This window comes from Manis javanica, chromosome 3 (assembly GCF_040802235.1).
Source record: "Manis javanica isolate MJ-LG chromosome 3, MJ_LKY, whole genome shotgun sequence".
Lineage (NCBI taxonomy): Eukaryota > Metazoa > Chordata > Mammalia > Pholidota > Manidae > Manis > Manis javanica.
The window spans coordinates 55,336,025-55,357,663 of NC_133158.1; the positions used below are offsets into that span (position 1 = coordinate 55,336,025).

At 41.6% G+C, this 21,639-nt stretch overlaps 2 protein-coding genes across 6 annotated transcripts in view; both read left to right on the forward strand.

The window, feature by feature from the left end:
* The window catches only part of LOC108383827 (zDHHC palmitoyltransferase 19), a 76,643-nt gene extending 61,886 nt beyond the window's left edge, over window positions 1-14,757 (forward strand). Inside the window, exon 4 of one of the 3 annotated variants that reach the window (XR_012129166.1) lies at window positions 2,385-14,757. The gene's annotated coding sequence lies outside the window, so the exon portion shown is untranslated. The remainder of the gene's footprint in view (window positions 1-2,384) is intronic. The other 2 variants (XR_012129165.1, XR_012129167.1) reach the window with 2 other exon arrangements.
* A 128-nt stretch (window positions 14,758-14,885) lies between these two features.
* Window positions 14,886-21,639, forward strand: part of TFRC (transferrin receptor) — a 38,481-nt gene continuing 31,727 nt past the window's right edge. Inside the window, exons 1-3 of one of the 3 annotated variants that reach the window (XM_017640536.3) lie at window positions 14,886-14,987; window positions 20,743-20,807; window positions 21,417-21,624. In XM_017640536.3, coding sequence (XP_017496025.3) covers window positions 20,772-20,807; window positions 21,417-21,624 — 244 coding nt within the window. In that variant the 5' untranslated portion in view covers window positions 14,886-14,987; window positions 20,743-20,771. Of the gene's footprint in view, window positions 14,988-15,046; window positions 15,703-20,742; window positions 20,808-21,416; window positions 21,625-21,639 lie in introns of those variants that run through there. The other 2 variants (XM_037013154.2, XM_017640535.3) reach the window with 2 other exon arrangements.

Below are 21,639 nucleotides of genomic sequence, written 5' to 3' on the forward strand. Positions count from 1 at the left end.
TGTCCATTTAGATTGCTTCCACATCTTGGCTACTGTAAATAATTCAGCGATAAACATAGGGGTGCATATATCTTTTAAAACTAGGGATTTTGTTTTCTTCTGGTTAATTCCTAGAAGTGGAATTACTGGGTTGAATGGTGTTTCTGTTCTTAGTTTTTTTTTGAGGAACATCCATACTGTTTTCCACAGTGGACGTACCAATTTACATTCCCACCAACAGTGTAGGAGGGTTCCCATTTCTCCACATCCTCACCAACACTTGTTATATCTTGTCTTTTGAATAGTGCCCATTCTCACTGGTGTGAGGTAAATTCTCATGGTTTTGATTTCCATTTCCCTGATGATTAGCAACATGGAGCACCTTTTCTTGTGCCCATTGGCCATCTGAATGTCTTTGGAAAAGGTCTGCTCAGGTCCTCCACTCATTTTTAATTGGGTTATGTTTTTTTGGTGTTGAGGCTTATAAGTTCTTTATATATTTTGGACTTTAACCCCAAAATTGATAATGAATATATTCTCCCATACTGTAGGTTGCCTTTTTGTACAATGCTTTTTAGTTTGATATAGTCCCACTTGTTCACTTTTTATTTTGTTTCCCTTGCTTAAGGAGATGCATCCAGGAAAAATTGCTTGTGCTTATGTTCAAGAGATTTTTGCCTATGTTTTCTTCTAAGAGTTTTATGGTTTAATTTTAAATAGAGATAATTTTTTTAAATTGCTTTTACCCTCCCCCATAATTCCTGGTCTTAGAAAAACTCAATTTGCATAAGGACTGATATATTCATCCACCTATATTGAAATGTTTTTCTTTTCCTCTTGGGTACATTTAGCTTAGGGGAGAAGGCATAAAAAATGGTGCAGGACCTTTTAAATGCAAACTTCAGGGACCTGACAGAGGACTTTTCAGCTAAAATGACTCAGAATAGAGATTTATGGCCCTTTGCTAATCTTGCTCTTTCTTACTCTGAGGGCTATAAATCCATAAGAAACCACAGAGAAGTAAGGGTGTGTCTGCAGGGTGATTAATTTTATCAGTCTCCTGGCCAATGGCTAACCTTATAAACACAAGATATCCAAGGACATCTCATTTTGCTAATAGCCAAGGACTTTTGATAGTCTCATATTTTCATGTGAGATTTCATTTCCCCCAAGCCAGGTGTATTTTGCATCACTTCCCAACAATCCAGGTGGGACCACACTGTAGAGGACTACAGATGTCATAGTTCTCAGAAAATGCTTTAGCTATCCCTTTTCATTTTGTTGTTAATAGTAGAAAAAGTATACATTTGAGTCAAAGTGTTCTAAGATAAGATGGTCCCTTTCTTATTAATTTTTAATTCCAACTGGAGATGAATCTCAGGATACAACTGTGTTAGAGGCAAAAAAGTAAGGCATTAGGTGTGCTGGCTTTATGAGACCCAGTGGGACTGACAGGTACTTGTTATAGTGTGGGGAAAGAGGTCAGGAAGCCATGATCAGTGACAGGGAGAGATAAAAAGAATAAGAACCTATCTGGCAAAAGGGAGGAACCCATGCAGGGGTGGGCAGTCTCTGAGGTGGAGCCCCATGGGCCCAAAGGAGGAGAGGGAGAGGGAGAAAGATGCAGGGAGTCAGTCTAGAAAGTCAGGATAGGAGGGCAAATGCAATCTGGCCAAATGGCAGCTGAGAGTGAGAGACAGTGGGGAGACAAAACGGGGGGCACGGTCAGCGTATGCAGCACTGTGACCTGAAGCTCTGACAGCAGCTCCCCTACAGCTGGTAGTGCACTTTCAAGCCCCTCTGAAGTGTCCACATGCCACTAAGTACTTCACTTGCAGTTTCTCAATTAAACCTGGGAGATAAACATTACTTGCTACAGATAAGAGAGGTTGAGATTTGAAGGTGAGATACTTAGAGACGTGTATCTCTAAGATACTTAAAGAGCTTAAATTGACATTCCGCCCTAGGCTGCCTTCTTTGTATCTATGGGTTCTTTTGAACAGCTTCAACCTGCTTGTGGCCTGTGCAGGTGGTACCTTCAGGAGTCCCCAGGTCTTGTTCCTCCCAGGAGCCCCCCTAGATCTCCCTGGCCACAGTGTGCCCTCTTCTGAACTCCCAGAGGCCCTTGTCAGACGACTTAGCATGCTAGCTTGCCTTGAGTTTCAGCTTTTGTGTTTGTTATGCAACTCCTGACCTTTTAACAACTCACTTTTTTAGTTTTTTGCTAATTTTTTTCTTTTCAAATAGACTTCTTTAAGACAGTTTTAGATTTACAGAGACATTGTGAAGATCGTGCAGAGCTCCCATCGGTCCCCCACATTGGTTTCCCTGTTACTCCATTAGTGTGTTGTGCCTCCCTCCTGACCATTTCCTATGCACTTACATGCACATCCGCATACTTCTAGGAACACAGTTTTGCCTGGTGTGTCGCTGCCTTCCCCACGCAGCTGATCCTGATGCTCTGCTGAGAGAAAGCATCCCTCAACACACGTGATATGGACCAAGTCAGGTGAAGTCTTCACTCTTCCTCCAGAATAACAGTGATGTGGGGGATGTGCTGAGGTATTGAAGCAGGGGATGTCAATGTCTCCATTCCCTCTCTGTGGAAACCTGAAACTCTCCCAAGAGTGAGCTCTGATAAAAAAACAAAAACAAAAAACAAAAGTAGAGATGCTGGAGTCCATTATATGCTAATCACCAGCAGCGCCCAGTTTGTAATTGTCTCTAATTCAGTGCAACTGGTTTGGGGAAGTTATCCAAGGAATGAGATGGTGTCATCCAAGCCCAGGAACAAAAATGATGCCAAAGGAGCTTCGTTCAATAAACTTTTATTTATTTTATTTATAGCCACAGATCAGGTAGCTCTGGGGAGAATCCCCAGGACTGTCAGGCCTGTCCCCTAATCTGTAAAGTATGGTGTCAAAGGAGCCAGGAGCACCAGCTTTGGGGAGGAGGGTGTTGGTTCTCTTTGGGACAGGTTGAATTTGAGTGAATCATCCAGGTGGAGGTGTCCAGCAGGCACCTGAGAAAGATCTGGCACTTACAGAGAGAGGACACAAATTGGTATTTGTACAGTGAGCAAAAGGAATCCCCTTGTAGGGGCCCAGATAGGAGCATCCGAGCACCTGACCTTCGACTCATCATGTACCTACTCTCTGATAATTCATGGCCTTTGTACATCTGTTGCCCAGCTTGTTTTTAGAAAACTTCTTGGAAATAGACAATAATGTAGCACCTCTGTGGACCTTCTGTGCTGGCCATTTGTCTGTTGTGATATCTAAATATGAAACAAGGATACTTACTTCTCTTAAAGTTTCAAAGGTGTTTGATGCTGTAGAAGTAGAATGGCAGACTTCTGGAGGATGGACAAGTCATCGGGAGAACGTGAGTGAGGCATTCTGAGGCAGCTCTTTATCACTAGGACTTAACACAATGCCTGACACATAGTAGGTCCCCCTGAACATTCATCAAATGCACCGTGATTTAGGTGAGAAGAATGAGAACATGACCTGTTGGGGGACAGAAATTTCTCCCTGCTGAGGTTTGTTCTTCTAGCTGGTGGAAGAATCAAATTGACATGAGACAGATTAACAGGAGAGAAAAAAACAGTTTACTTACATACATACAGGGAAGCCTGGACATGGGTTCCAAAGACAGTCAGGGACAATGAGATACGTCATCCTAAACCAAGAAGAAGAGGGTAGGGGCCTGAGACTTCAAAGGAAAAGGATACCAATCCACAAGAATAGGATAGTAGTATATGTTTGGTAAACAAATGTTTGATGGGCCACAAAAAAAACAGTGGGAGAGGGGAGACGAGCCCTGAGAGGAATTTTAACAGCTTTAGCCACGTCCTGCCCTGGCTACCACACCTAGTTTAGCTGTCTAAGGTGATAGCCCTCTTTATGCAATTGGGTGGGAGTTCTTTCTGAGTCCTTTGGGCCTTGATTGCTCTCAACTCTGAAATAATCTGCATGTCACAACAGCACACCTAGGGGTTGCCTGACTATGGTCCCTGCAAACCCAGGGAATAAGTTTCACTTATTCAAAATCTTTTTATTGTATGAACATGTGGAATATTGGAGGTATCCCTCCGACAAGAAGTAGGGACTTGGCAGATGGCTCCAAAGCAGGCTCCGGCTCCGAAACAGGACGAGGTAACGCAGTCTCTCTGGCAGAGGGAGCTGATGCCGTGATAGACAAGCACCAGAGCACGGTGCCCCTCAGGCACCAGGTTGGTGTAGGGCCATTCATGACCCAGCTCGGTGGCTGTGCTAAGTGGCCAGAGAGAAATGTGTCAGGGTGAGGGCTGGCCATCCGGGAGCTAACTGTGCAGAGAGATCCGGACAGGGTGGAGCAGTGCCTGTAAGCTCCGTGCAGAGGGACAGGGCCTGGGGGTGGAATCAGTCTCCCAGAGGCTCAGTCTCTAGAAGAGAGAATGAGGTAGGCCAGGGATGCCTCATGTTTACCGCAGGCAGAAAGGATAGTCCCAAGAGTTCATTCTCTGGGCAACGCTGTCAGTGCACCTGCACCGTGCCAGCACCAACCCTCAACAGCTCCAGGAGTGAGTGTCCTTGCCCAGACACTGCCTCCCTCTTCCTACTCAGAGAGGCTAAGAAAAGGAAGCAGGTCAAGGCTGGTGCCCCACTCACCACCTTTAACTAGAATTCAGAATTAGGTTTCCAAATGCACACCTCGCAATCTGTCTGTTTCCTATCTTGTGAGTGTGTGAGTGGATTGAGGGACCCAGGGGAGTAATGATTTAGTATTGATAAGGTTAGTATTAATTTAATATTAATGATAAGTTTTCCTTTAGTTTCTCAGTAAGTTTTTGTTCATTTGGGTGGTGGTGGGGAGGGGGTTGGTGGTGGGATTTCAACGTTTTCTAGAAAAGCCTAGCCTCGTTCCAGCCCTGGCCCAGTGTGCAGGAGAGGGGCCGGAGCCGTCTGCAGAGCCTGGTGTCCAGCTGGTCTTCCCCGGGTACTCAATGAAGTTCATGGCAGGTTTAGGTTGTTCCTTGGTTTCAGTTTCAGGAGCAGTGTTATCAGTTCAGGTACCTGCTACCCATGGACACAAAACAATGATTCAGAGGGCCTGCTTATTAATTTGTGTGGAGAATGAAAACTACTATGTAGGCCAGGTCTTCACATGGGGTCTGATGTCTTCTCAGGAGGGTTAAATCCTCTCAAATATCAGGATAAGTAAGGGGGCTGGCCACTGAGCTCGCAAAGGAGCCGAAGGGGCTTAAGGGCTGTTCTGTGTAAGCTGTGATAGCCCCAGGAATTGCCCTTGTCGATGAAAAGCTGTGTAGAGTACAGGCTGCTACAGCTACCTAAAAATAGCTGCCGAGCAGAAACCACTTTCATGCCAGCTGGCCACACAGTGTGTTCTCTTAGTGGGGAGTGCTGGAGAAATAGCTAATAAAAACCCTTCTTCCTCTAAAATCTCAAGTGTGTACAGAAGCCCCAGTCTGGGCATCACCTGGAATCTTGTTAGAAGTGCGATCATGGGGCTCTGACCAGGAATTTCTGAGTCAGAATCTGCATTTTAAACCCCACTTTCCCCCCCATGGCCCCAGACTCATATGCACATTAAAGTGTAAGAAGCGCTGGGCTAGAGTCTAGGCTCTTTGTGAATCTCACAGTCCACTTCAGTTTGATAGGTCTTAACACCTGCGGGGAACCCTGCCTGTCCTTTAGTAAGGTCAAGGTGGGACCTGGGACCTCAGTCTCTGCCTGAAACAGGGAAAGCACTGGGCTCAGCGGGGCTGCCTCCTGTTCTCCGGGTCCTCTTTTCCTTGGGGCTCTCTGCTGCCTTGCCTACCTTTGAGTCCTGGGTTGGACTTGATTGCAGAAGCCTGTGAGTCTCTCTGAATGCCTCCTAGTTTAAATCCATCTAAGAAGCAGCCATCTCACGTTAAGAGATGGTTTTTCATGATTACACTTGAGGTTGGCTGCTTTCTGGTGACCTAGTTGGGGGCTGTAGATCTTCCTGTCACCAGTTAAGCGAATTCCAAATCTCACTCTAGCATAGGTTACTTTTAGGAATCATTCTGAGAGATCGTTATCCCAGGTACACTGCACCTAGTGATCTTTCATATTTTGGGGTCTTTTATTTTGTGCCCATGCCATCCCATTAGATTCAATTATAATCCAGACTCAAGTCTTCCTGAGACAAGTGCAGTTATAAGTTCCGGGCTGGAGCCTCGCAGTGAGTCACTTACTCTGGGCCTAGAGCTTCAGTCATTTGCCTACTGGACAGTATCTCACTATTTCAATACCTGAGACATAATGAAAGGTGGTTTAACATAGAACACCTCAGAGATATGAAATTAGAATGGGCCATCTAAAAGCTGTGCCTCTTGGAGCCAAGTATTTTGTGTCTTTGCACTTCCACTTATGCATCTATAAAGTGGGTATGGTGCCTATTTCACAGAATTGTTGGGAGGCTAACATAAGATGCCACAGTATAAGCACCCAGCCCAGTACCTAGGCAGGGTAGAGGCTCGCGAATATTAGCAGACTGACACCTGAGAAGGCCAGCCTTGGGACACAGCTTCCCTACCCCGGAGGAGTGTGTAAGATGAATGGGGGAGGCCAGGCCAGCCCTCACAGATGTAACCACCAAACAGTTGCCTCCTTGACCACATTTCCATGTATGAGAAATAAATTTTTGGCAGGATCATTTTCCAAACTAAGGGAACATTTGTCTACTTGTGTATATTAAGCTGAAGAAACCCAAAAATTTCCGATGATAGGGTAGTTTTCCTGAGCACTGGATTTGCTGACTTGGGATGTAGTTTTAATCATCCATTTGCAAGTATTTTCTTTACACATTTGTCCATTTTCCACATTTACATCAGCAGCCACCCAGCACATCACAATGTTTTTTCAAAGGTCTCTGTTGTAGCCTTTAAAAAAAAACTAAGTCCTCAATTTGGCAATGTTTAGCCATACGCACACAGTTTATCAGAAGCATTATTGTTTAAGATGCCAGATTTACACCATAGAGGAAGGGAAACTCAGATATAAGCAAAAGAGTTGCAAACTACAGATGTTGAAAGGAGGAAGATAAAAGTAAGAAAAATGAAACTGACTCACTGTTATTTTGGAAATAAAGTTAATGTAACTCTTTTAACTCGGTGACTTAGTGACTCTTGTTATCAAAGGAAGTATATATTCTGAGAGTTTAAAGAAATCATCTGTCTTATAGGGACAATAGGAATGCACTGCAATTCTGTCCCATATGTATCTATATTTCTGGAACACCAGTTACACTATAAAGTCTAAACTTTAGAATTATCTGAGATTTCCCCCTCAACATGAATGTGAATCCAAATTTTGAAATAGATTCTGAAATGAAAAATAAATGCATCTCCCTAATACTGAATCTTCTTAAATTATCCCACTTGGATGGTCTCTGGACCTCTTTAACAGGAATTCTGCCTTGAGCAGAAGTCTGTAAAGCCACATATGTGTGCAGTCAGTCTGTGCTATGGCTAGATTCAAGAAGCCATATAGTAGAGTTGTTTAGGGCAAGGATCAGAAGTAGACTGCCTTGGTTTGAATTCCAGTTGTCACCACTTATTAGCCATGTGACTTGGGGCAAGTTCCTTGAGTTCTGTATAATGCAGTTACCATATCTGGAAAATGGGGATAATACTAATTCTTATTCTTAAGGGATTAATTCCTATTAGTGTTATGGGGATTACATAAACTAATACCATGAAGGGATTAGAATTCTTCCCAGCAGAGTAGTTAATAAATCTTAGCTCGTGTCATTCAGCTGTAACAGCAAAGATGTCCCTAGCCAAATAGACTTGACTCTTTTCTATCATTCTCTGACTAGAGTGGTGGTGAACTGGAACAGGTAGTCTATGTACAGTATATCAGATTGCAACTCTGTGTGGATAATACATTATCCACAGTAAAGAGAGAAATATGAAATACTAGTACAATTAGGTAGTACATGGAAAAACTAGATTTTGAACCCAGATCTCTGCTCCATTGGTCCCAGACCAGTCTGTTTCCCTGCTGAAAGCTCAACATGCATTGACAATGTTCAGAATGTTCAGTGGCTGTCAAGATAGTGAATGTGGTGGCAGACAGATGGGACTCATAAAGGGTGTAGCCTCTAGAGCAGAGGACGGGTGGCGCTGCTCCATCTGGATTTGTCAGACCATGCTTCCGAAAGGGATCAGTGGGTGGGGAGATGTGGAATCCTGTCTTATCATGGGCCTTAGAAGGGATTAGGATATTTAACCTGAAGAAGAAAAGGCAGCTATGGATGGACTTGAGAGCAATCTTCAAGAAGTGACCAATTTATAGAAGGTTGAAGGAGAGAGAATTCAGTTTCATAAAAAACTTTCTAACCGTCGGAACTACCCAAGACTCTCTGCTTTGGTAAGTGATTGGTTTGTGATCATCAGGAAAAGGGAGAAGCTAAATAGCCACTTGATGAGGTGGAATAGAGGGATTTTGTTCAAGGAATTCATTGTATGTTTATCGAACAACTATTATAAGCCAGGGATGGTACACAGGTTAAAGTTTCAAATTTGAAATTCTATTATGGAAGTAGTTCTGTTTTGTCCAGGACTAAATAGAACCTCCTATCCTGCTCAAAACTCCAAGTAGACCACTATACTCACTGGCATAAATATCCTTGTAGTTAATTTAAAAACTAATTATTGTCCTTTACTTGCGTAGAGTAACCCTTGCCACTTGCTATAAAGTTGGGGCAAACTTCTCCATATTAACCTGGATGTTGCTCTGGTTTCATGTTCTCCTGTGTAAGCTTCCTTTAAGCAGAGAGGAACCAAAAAATAATTTAGTCAGCACTATTAGGACAGGAAACTGGAGGTTTCCAAGTACACTTTTAAGGGGAAAAAAAAAATAAAGTGGAAAAAAGCACCAGCTTCAAATATATGAGCTGACAAGTCCACCTCTACTCTATGGAATGCAACCTGTTCCAATGTGCAGAGTTCCACAGTTTCATTTTATGACTCTGGTCCTAAAGTAAGTGCCCAGTACTTAGGGATTTCAAGGTAAAGAAGATGGGTACTGTTTGTCAAAAAGGAGTGTGGTCAGAGTTGAATGTAGGTTAGAGTGGTAACTGATGACCTCTGTGGGACAGGCATAGTTCTGCCAAGATTGATCAAAGTGTTATGCCAGCATTTGAAAGTGCTTGAAAAGACTTCATCTATTCTAATTCTGCCTCCTAACTCATAAAACTTCAATCGATATTTGCTGAAGTGTAAGCTGGTAGAAAGTTGAAACAGTGGGCAAAGTAACAAGGAGAAACTTTGGGAGTTGAAATATAACTTCAAGCAAGTCCTTTGTCCTGTTCACTGAAAAGACCTACTCTCAGAAAGGAGATGCCCTGCAACTGTGGGTTTCAAACACAGGTCACAGCGCACAGCTTAATGAGTTGAATTCAACATTTTAAAAATCAAATAGAAAATTCCAGAGGAATATTCCAAATAATACCAGCAAAGGTATTCAAGAAACTTTTGTTTCAGTTTCATGTGAATACACCCACACATGTATACAGAGTTGTAAAGTGATTGTTTTGCCATGAAGTGCAATAAAAAATGTTTGAGAAATGCTAACCTAAGAGATCCCTTTTAGCATTTGGGCCACAGATAGGACCCCAGAAAGAGCAAATGGTTTTGGATCCTCTATTACTGAGTGGACTTATTAATATATACTTTTTTAGTTGGGATAAAATATACATAACACAAAAAGATTAATGTTTTTAAATATAAGGAACAAGGTACTAAATGCCTTTGTCTAAAGACTAAAAACTTCCCACCCCTAACCTGAATCCTCTGGTTTACAATGCCTTCCCTCTCTACCCCTACCCCCTTTTTTTTAATCTCCTAGATTCCTGGTCTGTAGCTCTGGTAAGAGGTGCATATTTTTACTGATTTTATGGAACAAGCAGCAAAAGTTCCCTCTTGTACCTGTGACTGAGTTAGAGAGGAGAATCTGTTTATTTGCAGTTGTAACTTCTACATTAAAAAGTAGGCTGTTAAAAAACAGGTCAACATAAAGATGAAACAGAATCTAAATAGGAATATAATTTGAAACAAGATTTAGAGAACCATGAGTGTGCCTTGGTGAGCACACCAAAGCGTTACCTATTTTTTCGGATTTGGGCATTTGGCTCTCATGGAATCTGGTTCACTTTTATTTTTGTTTGTATTCAACATTTGAATCCTTGTTATTTGTCCTTTAAGTATATGTTCTGTTCTCCCAGCTTTGTTGCTTGCCTTTTCAGGATACAGATCTGTTTCATCTCTGCTTACATGTCCTTCCTTGCCTGACACACACATTACTCAATAAATGTTAATTATGATGGTAATTAATCACCATTTCTTCTCAGCCTTTATCAATGACTCAGTGATTTTTTTGGGAATTCGGGCATTTGAAAGCCATTGAAGATGGCCTTCTTTTTCTTAAGCAATGGTTGCTTAGAAGTTTTCATTTTCCAGTTTTCTCCCCCTTGAGCCACATTCACTCATTTGGCTTGGGCTCCGAACTAGCATCACTTTACACAGTTGACCACTGAACAATACAGGGGATTAGGGGGGCTGGCTCTCATGTATAATTTGACTCCCCCAAAACTTGTCTACTAATATCTTACTGTTGACTGGAAGCTCGTGCATCACTGATAACATAGAGTCAACACATATTTTGTATGTTTCATGTATTACTACTGTATTCTGACAAAGTAAGCTGGAGAAAAGAAAATGTTTTTTCAAGTTGTCACAAATCTCCAAAAAATTTTCCAATATATTTATTGAAAAACATCTGCTTATAAATAGATCCACACAGTTCAAATCCATGTTTTTCAAGAGCCTGTTTTATTTGTATAACTGTGTAGTTTAAGGAGCTTTCCTACTTTTAAATTCACTGGTGAAGGAAATAATGGGATATTATAGCATATGGCCAATGGGGAAACTGAGGCATGGAGCAATTAAACCTGTGGTTCTGTAGCACAATTGTGGCAGCTCTGGCACCATTTGCTGACTTCTAGGCTGGGGCTCTTTTTCACTGCATCAGTGGCTTCTCTAGTATGTTTTTGCCTGCTATCCTTCCTTTATAAGGTAAGACTCCAGCTTTCACCTCCAGATGAAGGAAAAAGAGAGAAGGAAAGTTTTGCTGTTGACTCCTGTACACTCCTTCATGCTGACCTAAGAGATCCCTTTTAGCATTTGGGCCACAGATAGGATCCCAGAAAGAGCAAATGGTTTTGGATCTTCTATTACTGAGTGAACTTACTAATATATATATTTTTAGTTGGGATAAAATATACATAACACAAAAAGATTAATGTTTTTAAATATAAGGAACAAGGTATAGCTATCAAGTATTTCAGTAGAGTAGGATTTAAAACAAATCTTTTTAAGTTCAAGTGTAATTGACATAATAGTTTCAGGTATACAATATAGTGATTCAACAATTATATACATTACAGAATGTTCACCACCGTTAAGTGTAGTTACATCTGTCACTCTACTGACTTACTGCAACATTACTGACTATATTCCCCAGGCTGTACCTTTCATTCCTGTGACTTTTCCTTGAGTCTCATATTCTTATGGGGCTCCCATACATACATAATTAAATTAAATTTTCTCCTCTTAGTCTGTTTTATATCAGTTCACCAGACAAAGCATCTAGAAGGGTAGAGGAAAATTGTTTTTCTCCCCAGCCACTCCAATAATTTTTGTTCCAATGTAACAGTCTGGAGGAGGTTAGAACTTGAATAATATCTTTTTCAGTTATACTGGATATTTCTGGATATAATACTGGATATATTATATTCCAAAATACTAGATAAATAAAGATTACCAAAAACTAATTTCACTGCAAGCATCCAAATCCTTGAGTCTCCAGAACTGGGAGCTAATGCTATGTAACAAGGGCAACAACAATGAATGACAACAGCAAAACTCATTTAAAAAATTAGTTTTTTAAACCTTTGAACATTTATATGGCATGCCAGACAAAGCAAAATTATTCTCAGTATGTATGGATTCTGCAACAAAGCAAGTCAAATTTATATTTATCACTTAAAATTGTAGAGGAGGGAAATCTGCAAAGCTTTAGGGAGAAAGGGATAATAAAGGGAATTTAGTTGTGTAGCATCTATTATTACTAATAAAAGTTCAAACATGAAAATAAAATTGACATGCCTTTTAAAGGACACTACTTTTAAAGAACATGTATTCATTTTAGTAAGTGTAAATTTCTTAATTTGGATTTTCATAAGTTCTACCCTGACCTCCAGTCTCCAAAACCCATGTATATTCTCCTTGTGGCTATGTTGCCAGGCAGTCCCTTCCAGGGCAGTCTTTCCCACCAGCTAGGGGAAACTGTGATAGGGGAGGGCTCTTGACTTTGTTCAGGTAAGAATTCGTGAACATGACGACAAGTGTAGGTAAGGAAGGATTCATTAAAGCAAGAATAGTAGCAGATGTCGGAGTTGCACAGTGCCAGGAAAAGTGCCTCCTGTATTTGTGCAGCCATGCTGGCAGTAGAGAGAAAGGGAGATCAGAGGAGGAAAGGGAAGCTTATTGAACTCCTGCTCAGCATAGGGCACATCCCTGCCAACTTCTAAAGCGAAGGTCACCTGGCATCCAGTGTCTTCCTCAATCTGCCGGGTATGGGAACTAAACAGCTTCTACCTGTAGGTAGAGGTGAGCTGCGGAGGAGCACTGGATGGAGTGAGATTATTTTCTGAGAACTTGCGAAAGCAAAGAATGATTGTACAGCCACAGTCCTGTTTGGGTCACCAGGTGAGAGAACTTGCAAGCCCCAAGTCAGATATCTCAGTAGCCTTTCCCTACTTGTCTGAAGTAAAACAGGGAGAGAGTGAGGACTTGTGCTTAAGAGTAGAAAACTGAATGAAGTAGGAAAGTAACAAAGACGCATATCACCAGGAAAGGGGTCTCTTATTAACCTCCTGTCAGGCTTGGAAGAACTTGGGGACAAAATGCAATAAACTAAGCAGCAAGAAGTTTTTATTTAAAGCAAAATACACACTCAAAGCAAGGGCAGTGCAGGCAGCCTCAGAGGAGAGGTGGGCTTAAAGGTTTAGGATTTGGGTTTTGAAGGATTTCAAGAATGGGGTAAAGGGGTAGGGGAGTGTAGGCTGGCATGTGACTTTGTGGTGGTAGAGTCATTATATCGCCATCCATGGTCAGTCCTTTAGATGTTCTGTAGGATAAACTTACACAAGGAATTTATTAGTTCTGTTCTTCTTCAAGGTAATAGTTGCCCTCAAATAAGGAGAGCATATCATATATCCTGCCTCAGAATAGGGTCAGTTATAAACTAATCACCACGAGATATATAGGAATTTTATTAACTCCTAACTCCTTGGTGGTTGTTTTTTTTAAATTAAGATCATTGATACAAACTCTTATGAAGGTTTCACCTGAAAAACATTTGGTTACTGCATTTACCCATATCATCAAGTGCTCCCCACACCCAATTGCAGTCATTGTCCATCAGCGTAGCTAGATGCCAGAGTCGCTACTTGTCTGTGCTACACTGTCTTCCTTGTGACCCCCATGTCTAACTCCTTGGTTTTTAAAATGAAATCTTAGTCTTAAGATGGAGTCCCTCCTGTTCTTACTATACTTTATATCTTGTCATTTTTCATCATAGGCAGGAAAAATTAATCATGATGCGGGTCCCATATCCCTCTCTACCTCAGTTATAAGATATTCACCTGGATCTAGCACTGTTTTCTTTTTTTTTAAGATTCCACAGTCAAGGAAAGGGAGAGGGGATACAGCTGGCCTACTGTCTTAATTTCAGTTCGGCCCCTCCACAGCTAATTTGTACCCATCCTATTCCTTACTTTAAGTTTTTCCTGTCTAGACCCACTAACATGTACTCTTGCTTACAAGATTTAAAAATATTTCTCCTTGGGGGAGAGATTTTAGAGATCAGCACAAAAGGCAGGGGGCGAACAGACCCTGTTAACTTCTTCTATTTAGCGCAAAATAAGAGGAAGACCTGGAGAAGGCCTGGAAGCAGATGTGCATTTAAAGGCCTGTACTGAGTCCCTTAGGGCTCTGACCTGGAAAGGCTTTATCCGTAATCTTTTTATGACCTAGGTCTTTTTCTCCTGTTGCTATTTGTAAATTTGCCTAATCTTCCCCACTGGACTGTAGGTTCCCCACTTGAGGGAGAGGGTTGAGTATGTTTGGAGAGAGTTCAAAGAGTGACAAGAATCCAATTTTGTTATTCATTGCGCAGTCCTATCATAACAATAATGGCAATGAACATGAAAGTTCACCTACAATTCTATCACCCTGATAAATCGTGTTTCTATTTTCCTTTCCAATCCCTCAGGTATTAATAATGCACCCCCCGCACCTTGCCTCGGATCATGTGCAGCTTTAACAAACGTTAAGTCCAAATTTGCATTTTGCTTTTAATTCTTTCACCTTTTATGCTTATCCTAGATATTTCAGAAGCTGCAAAATACATACTCACATATGGCTTTAGAAGCTACCTAATAGTCCATCAAGGACACTTCAGTGTAAGTCCAACATGTAGGAGTAAACGCTAATCCCATTTGACCCTGCACTGCATGGCCTGGAAGTCGGTGGAAGTTAGACTGCGGGCTCTGGGTTGCGGGCTGCGGGCTGCGCCAACGCGGGCGGCGAAGAGCACGTCGGCAGCGGCAGGACCGCGGCCCCTCCCAGCACCGGCCACCTTGGCGCCTTTTTCACTTGGACCTCGCCCCGCAGGCGCTACAGCGCAGGGAACGCCCCCAGGTGCCTGCCCACTTCTGGCCGCGGGCTGTCCTGCTCCAAAGTGCCTCCTGAGGCTTACGGGAGCCGGAAGTGACGCTACCGGGGGGGGGGGGTTGGGAGAGGGCGGGGCCACACTATAAACCGCTGTATAGTGGCCCGCCATTCCTACAGAGAGCGCAGGTTCGGCTGGTGTGCTGCTGTGTGGCGGCGGGCGGACGGAGGAGGCGCTTGTGTGAGTGGCGCCCCAATGCCAGAGTCCAGCCCGCTGACCCTCCGGGCCTCCCCTCGGCCTGCAGGGGGTCCCTGGGGCGGCGGCCTCGGTGCTGTCCCGGGGTCGCGGAGAGGCTGCAGCGCCTAGGCGCGGGCAGGCGGGATGGAGCGGGGCGCGTGTGCTGGCGGGGAAGGGGCCGCGGGGGCCATGAGAAGCTGGCCGCAGGTGCGGCGGTCGGAGCCGCTGTGCGGAGAGAAGCTGCCCTACCATTTGCTTTTTTCCTTTCTTCACTGTCCTTGGAGAGACGAATGGTTTCCCGGTTAGGGCTCTAAGGGCGAAACGAGGGGCGACCCCGCTGTCGCTCCACGCGCCACTATTCTGTTCCCTGCAGCGGACCAGCCCGATCCCTGCTCTCGCTAGCTCACCCCCGAAAGGTGACGGCCCTCGTGCAACAGCCCTTGGCCGCAGCTCACGCTGCCGCAGCGCTGACCCGCTCCGACACGTGGCTGCTGCAGGAAGTGTCCCGAGGGGGGCAGTCGTCGGGGTGCGAGGGTGACCTTGGGCGCATTGTATACGAGACTTCTCCGCGCCAGCGCGGGCCTTGGTGTCACTGCTGAAAAGGACAGAGCCGCCCTGGACTAGGCTATGAGCGTGTCCTGGGCATTTGGGTGGGGATCCGTAGGCAGTGCATTTGAACTCTGGAACAACCTGATCTTTCAACGCCTCCTGGCCTTGTGTGAGTTCTCAGTTTTCTCAAGGCAGAAGCCGACCGAACGTGCGTGCAGGTGTTCACATTAAGAACACTCGGGTTGCTGGGCTCTACTCACTAGAAAATGGGAGACCTCAGGAATGAGGCATAATTCGTGAAAGCTATAGTCTAGAAGCTAAAAATATTTGGATTGGAATCGGCTTTTGCCCTCAGGGATTTAGTGACGTGGTAGAAGAGCTGTGCTGTATTGGCAAAGGCGTAGGGGCCCAAGTGTTACTGTTACTGGTGTACAGCTCTTTAAGGTGGTAGGGGGGAAGGTGCATCATAATATAATACTATATTGTGACTTGACTCATTTTCCCTCTGCTCACTGCTAGTAGCAACCTTGGGTATACTGCTTTTTCCTTTTTGAGGAGTAGGGGAGTGGGTTAGAGGATTGAAGCAGGAAATAGTTGGCCTGTTGCAGCAGTATTTGGGACCTGATACCTTCATTCTAGGCTTAGATACCAATTTGGTGTATTAGATGCTGAGTCAGTTGTCTCTAAGCTGGGGAGTTTAACGTCACTGACAAAGACATTTAAGGTGATGTCGCTCATGTAATTGTAGATTAATGACAGCCCCCCCCCCCAAAAAAAGACATTAAAGGTGATTTCCAGAGGTTGTTTTCTACTGTGAAAATTAAGTTTAGGCTGTCAAAAGCATACTTTTGGCCCTGCTTTTTTCTGTTTTGGATTATAATAAACTCAGTATGTGTCACGAGAAAATATAGAATTAAACAATTTTTGTCAAGGATCTGAAATGTTTTCCAAAAGTCCATATATAGCATAGCACCCTTTGACTTACTGATGGAATGTTCTTGTCAAGTAATGGTGGTTGTGAATCTAGCATGTGCTGGTGATAGAGAACTCTGCTAACTCTGCCGTAAAGGGTGGCAGTTATTTGCCTCTGATAACATACTTATCTATAATTAAGCAAGGTTCCTAGCTAAACTGGAGTCAGACAGTGAAAACAAAGCTGTTTAAAATGGTCCTCTGAGGCCTGTTGGAACTCTTTGTATGTTCCTTCTGTCAGCTCAAGATGAACACTACAGATAGATGAAATGACCTGAAAGAGGTCCTGACCTTTGAGTTGGAAAATATTGTTCAGAAAACTGAATAGGAATGACAATTCTGCTTGGTTTTTACTTCACTGCCTTTTCATTTTAGGCCCATAAAGTTAGACTTGTAAAGCTTAGGAAAGACCTTGACTGTCCCTTTACACGTCATTCTGGGTATGTGCAAAAATACGAGTTTTGAGGGCCCTGCAGAATTTTTTTAAGTCCATGTAATCTACTTTCCCGTGAAAATACGTTGTTGTCTAGGGAAGTAGTTTGCAAAATGGGTTTCTCTACTCCAATTGCTTGATCTTGGAGCCCCATCAGGTATGTTAAGGTTTTTCTACTTTGAAAAATCTCCCTATTAATCCAAACTTTGTCCAGTGATTTCAGGATAAACCTGTAAAGTGACAGGAATGGGAAAAGATTCCAGGTCTGAGGTTTTCATTTATGCTTTTTTCATATAATTTCCAAATGAAAATGAAAAAGGTGAATCTCATTTACATTAAGCATGCCCCAATGCTGTTAGGAAATAAAATGTCTTTACTCTTTAATTATCCATAATTCTATATGAGGTATTACAGGATCAGGAAATCGGTCACAGAGGCTTCAAAAGATAAAAGGTGGCCCTTGAGCTGAGCCTGGAACAAATGGGTAGGACTTCAAGAATGGAGGATGAATATTAGTGGGTAAAGGCAGGGACTGGCTTCTGTCTAATTTTGGAGAAAATAGGGCAGTGAAGTTGCTAGGTTAGTGAAAATGTTTGGAACAGACTCAAGCAGGCACAGGGACTTCATTTTATGAGTTCCAAGGACTTGGAATTGTGGCCTGTTTTCTAAAGTGGGCTTGTCAGTAATAAGCAAGTGGTTTGTTCTTGTTTCAGGTAAGGTGGAATATCAACTTTGGGTATGTTGTACGTAGATGACAGTGTATTTTGGTACTTGATTCCTCATACCCCTTAGCTATATATATGTGTTGTGTATAGACCCCTGGTTTTGAGAACTCCACAAGATACCTTAAGATCTCAAGGTAATAACTGTATTTTAAAAGATTGAGTAGACATTTAATTAATCAAAGCCGCATTTCAAGAAAGTAAGAATAAGATGATATGAATTTAAAGAAGTTGGTTGGGGACTACAGCTAGAAGCCTTACCTGTCTCCTTCTTCCACCCCATGACTCAGACATTTCATGCCCTCCCGTTTCATGTTCAAAACACATGGAGCTCTGTTTGGCTTACCTTAATTTTCATAGGGAACACCAATGATACACAAAGTGCTGATATGAATAAAAATCATGGTCTGTTTGGTTTGTCTCTTGTAATAGAATTATCAACATTGGTGGTGGGTGGTATGTTGGAGTAAGCCAAAATAAGTTGTTTGGCTTTTAGGTGTAGTCTTTTTAACAGCTACTTGATTTCAGACTGGACAGTATTAGTATAACTGGTATGAAAAGTTTCTCTGCCATGCTTTCAGAGCACATAAATTAGAGTGATTTCTGTTAGAAGAAAATGTCAAGGGGTTCTTTTAAATAAAAAGCTTTTACTATGTGTAAAGTCATTTTGAAAGAATAACTCAAATTTGTTTATAAAACTAAAGGAATTATTTGTGGATATCATAGAATTACTGTGTTCTTCATGTACGTGGACTTAAATAATAGTAAGATGAGATTGCCAGAGTTACCATTTTTTTCCTCTGGCTTGATTTCTGTTATGTTAGTCTTAATTTTGTGTCTGGGGATTGAAACATAATTTTTATTAGTACCACATATACTTAGGTTTTAATTATACAAAATCATAATTTCATGCTCTTATTTACCTGTTTCTGCAGACTTGGAAACACTCAGACTCATTTATTTAAAATTTATTTAAATCCTTTATTTACATGACTTACTTAAGTGGGTTCTCACCTTTGTCTTAAAATTAATGTAAAGCTGGAAACTTTAAGTAACTGGTTCAGATGAGTAAACTTGCAAGCTGCTTTTTCCTAGAAAAGGGTGATTAAATTGGTTCAGGGTGGGGCCTGCCTTTCTAGTTCTGGCTCTAGTGATTGGGGTTGGTACAGTTGTGGTGCAGTGATAGTGATAAGCTTTTTGTACAGATGGGGCAAGAGACTGCTTCTCAGAGTGTGATCTCTTACTTATTGGATCTTTAAAGCTTGGGGATTAAAATTTTTTTGTTGTTAATAGGTTTTGATAGGAGGCTTTTCTAATGCCAGGTTACAAATGCCTTTTGTGTCACAATCTGCATATGTCCCAACTTGCTTTGGGCCTTGGTTGGGGGTGTTAAAAGCCCTGTAAGTGTGTCTTTGTGATATTAAGAAAAGACTTAAAATAGTATGAAATAAATGTCCATTTTATAAACATCTTTATATATTAGCACTTTCAAGCACCCAGATGTGCTCAAATAAAATTAGAAGATCAGATTTCATTTAGTACCTGTACTTTAGCTTAACATAGCACTCTTGGTTAAAGTATATTTTTCTTTGAATAAAGTTGAGATTAATTTCTTAAATTTCTGGAGATAGAACACAATTTCTAAAACCTAGTAACACACTGAAATTCATTTCTAGATTATCAGTTTTCAGCCTTGAAACCTCTCCGATAATTGGCCTCTCATCTGAAAAATAGAATACTGATTTGCTTTTTTTTGTCTATGCTTGCTTGCATCAAAGATCTACCAAATCATTGTGGGAACTGTTCACTTAATCAAAAGAACCAGGTTTTCTCTCCTTTCTTATTGGAGATGCTTTGTTACTGATGTTTGTAGCATGACCATTCTTAATTATGCTTTTATTTTTTTTCTTAGAAGCTAGTCTGTTGCCTTTTGTATTTGTCCCTTTCCTTTGACTAGTAAATTCAGTTAACTTAAATCTACTTATCATGGATGAATTCTAACTAGTTTGCCTCACATTTTTAATTTTGAAAAGTCTTGGGAAAAATTGAAATAGTACAATATATATCCAGGTGCCCTTTACCTAGATACAACAATTAAGTTTGACACATTTGCTTTATTTCTTAAATGTTTTTTTTTAATTGAAGTAATAGTTGATATACAATCTTATATTGGTTAAAGTGTACAACACAGTGTTCAACAGTTACACACATTATTAAATCCTCACCCCCACTAGTGCAGTTATTGTCAACATAGATATTACAGAATCATTAGCTGTATATTCTCCTTGCTGTACTACTATCCCTGTGACTAGCTTACATATGGTTGAGAATTTCTGTGCCCCTTCATGGCCCTCACCCTCTCCCCGACCCCAACCCCATGTTAACCACTAGTCACTTCTCAGTGTCTATGAGTCTACTACTATTTTGTTTGTAGATTCCGCAAATAAGTGAAATCATGGTATTTGTCTTTCTCTGCCTGGCTTATTTCACTTAGCATAATTCCCTTTAAGTCCATCCATGTTGCAAATAGCAGGATTTCTTTTTTATGGCTGAATAATATTCTATTATATCTAAGTACCTCATCTTTCTCCATTCATTACTGATGGACACTCTGGTTGCTTCCATATCTTGGCTATTGTAAATGTGGTAGTAAACATAGGGGTGCATATATCTTTTTTAATCTTTAGGTGCCTTTTTAAACAGAACTATTTGAAAGTAAGTTAAAGACATCACACTATTTCATTCTTAAATTTTTTGGCATTAATCTCCTAAGAACAAGGGCATTCCCCTACAAAAACAGTACCATTATCACACTCCTTTAACCTGACATCGACACAATGCTGTTATCCAGTATTAGTCGTTTCTTTTTTCTCCCCATGATGTCCTGCCTCATAGCTGTTCCCACTTCCACCACACCTCAGTTTAGGACCTAATCAAGGATCACAGTAAATTTAGTTCTGTAAACTAAATATCATGTGTAAAGATGCTTTCTATAAGATACATAATAATTAAGCTAGTATGGTAATGAAAAACCCTTACTAATCTAATACAATTGTATCTTTCCCATTATATTCTGTTTTAGTAATAGGCTCTAACGTGTGGCAGCTCAGAATGATGGATCAAGCCAGATCAGCATTCTCTAGCTTGGTAAGATATTTTAAGTTGTATTTCTCTGTCACCAGTTTACAAGAATATAAAGTATACATTAATAATGAAAATTAAGAATGATTTACCCATAAGCATGAAGTAATAATACCTGATGTTATCAGGTATTCATATACATTTGAAGTAATGGAATGCAGCTATGCTCACCTATACCACCAAAGCACATTTGGTAATAGTCTTGAGGTATAACCAGTCCCACCAAGGAAGGGTATATTCAGTCTTTAGGAGAGTTAATTATGGAAAATGATGTAAGAAGTTTCAGGGTATTTTGGGAGGAGGGGGACAGCCAAATAGGTAAAATGAACTAAAGAAAGCACTGATTAAAATACACAAAGCAGTGGACCTGCATAACAGAAACCCAGAATGAAGCTGAATGAGATGAAGGCCAGTGTGGGTTCTAGCCCTCACTGGCCTTTGACAGCGCGGGGCATGGGGAGAACATCACTTCAAGGGAGCTTCCTTTTCCATTAGACATAGCAAGTCACAGTAATTGTCCAGTAGTTAGTGTTAATACCTGACCAAATGTCTTGTAAAGCTTTCTGGCCCCTTTCTTTTCATAATATCTTTTCTCTCTTTTTTTAAAAACCTCAGTTTGGCGGAGAACCATTGTCATATACCCGTTTTAGTCTGGCTCGGCAAGTAGGTGGCGAGAATAGTCACGTGGAGATGAAACTAGCTGTAGATGAAGAAGAAAATGTTGACAATAACATGGGTAATTGTTCCAGTGTCACAAAACCTAAAAGGCTTAATGGATTTATCTGCTATGGGACTATTGCTGTAATCATCTTTTTCTTGATTGGTAAGAGTGGCTATT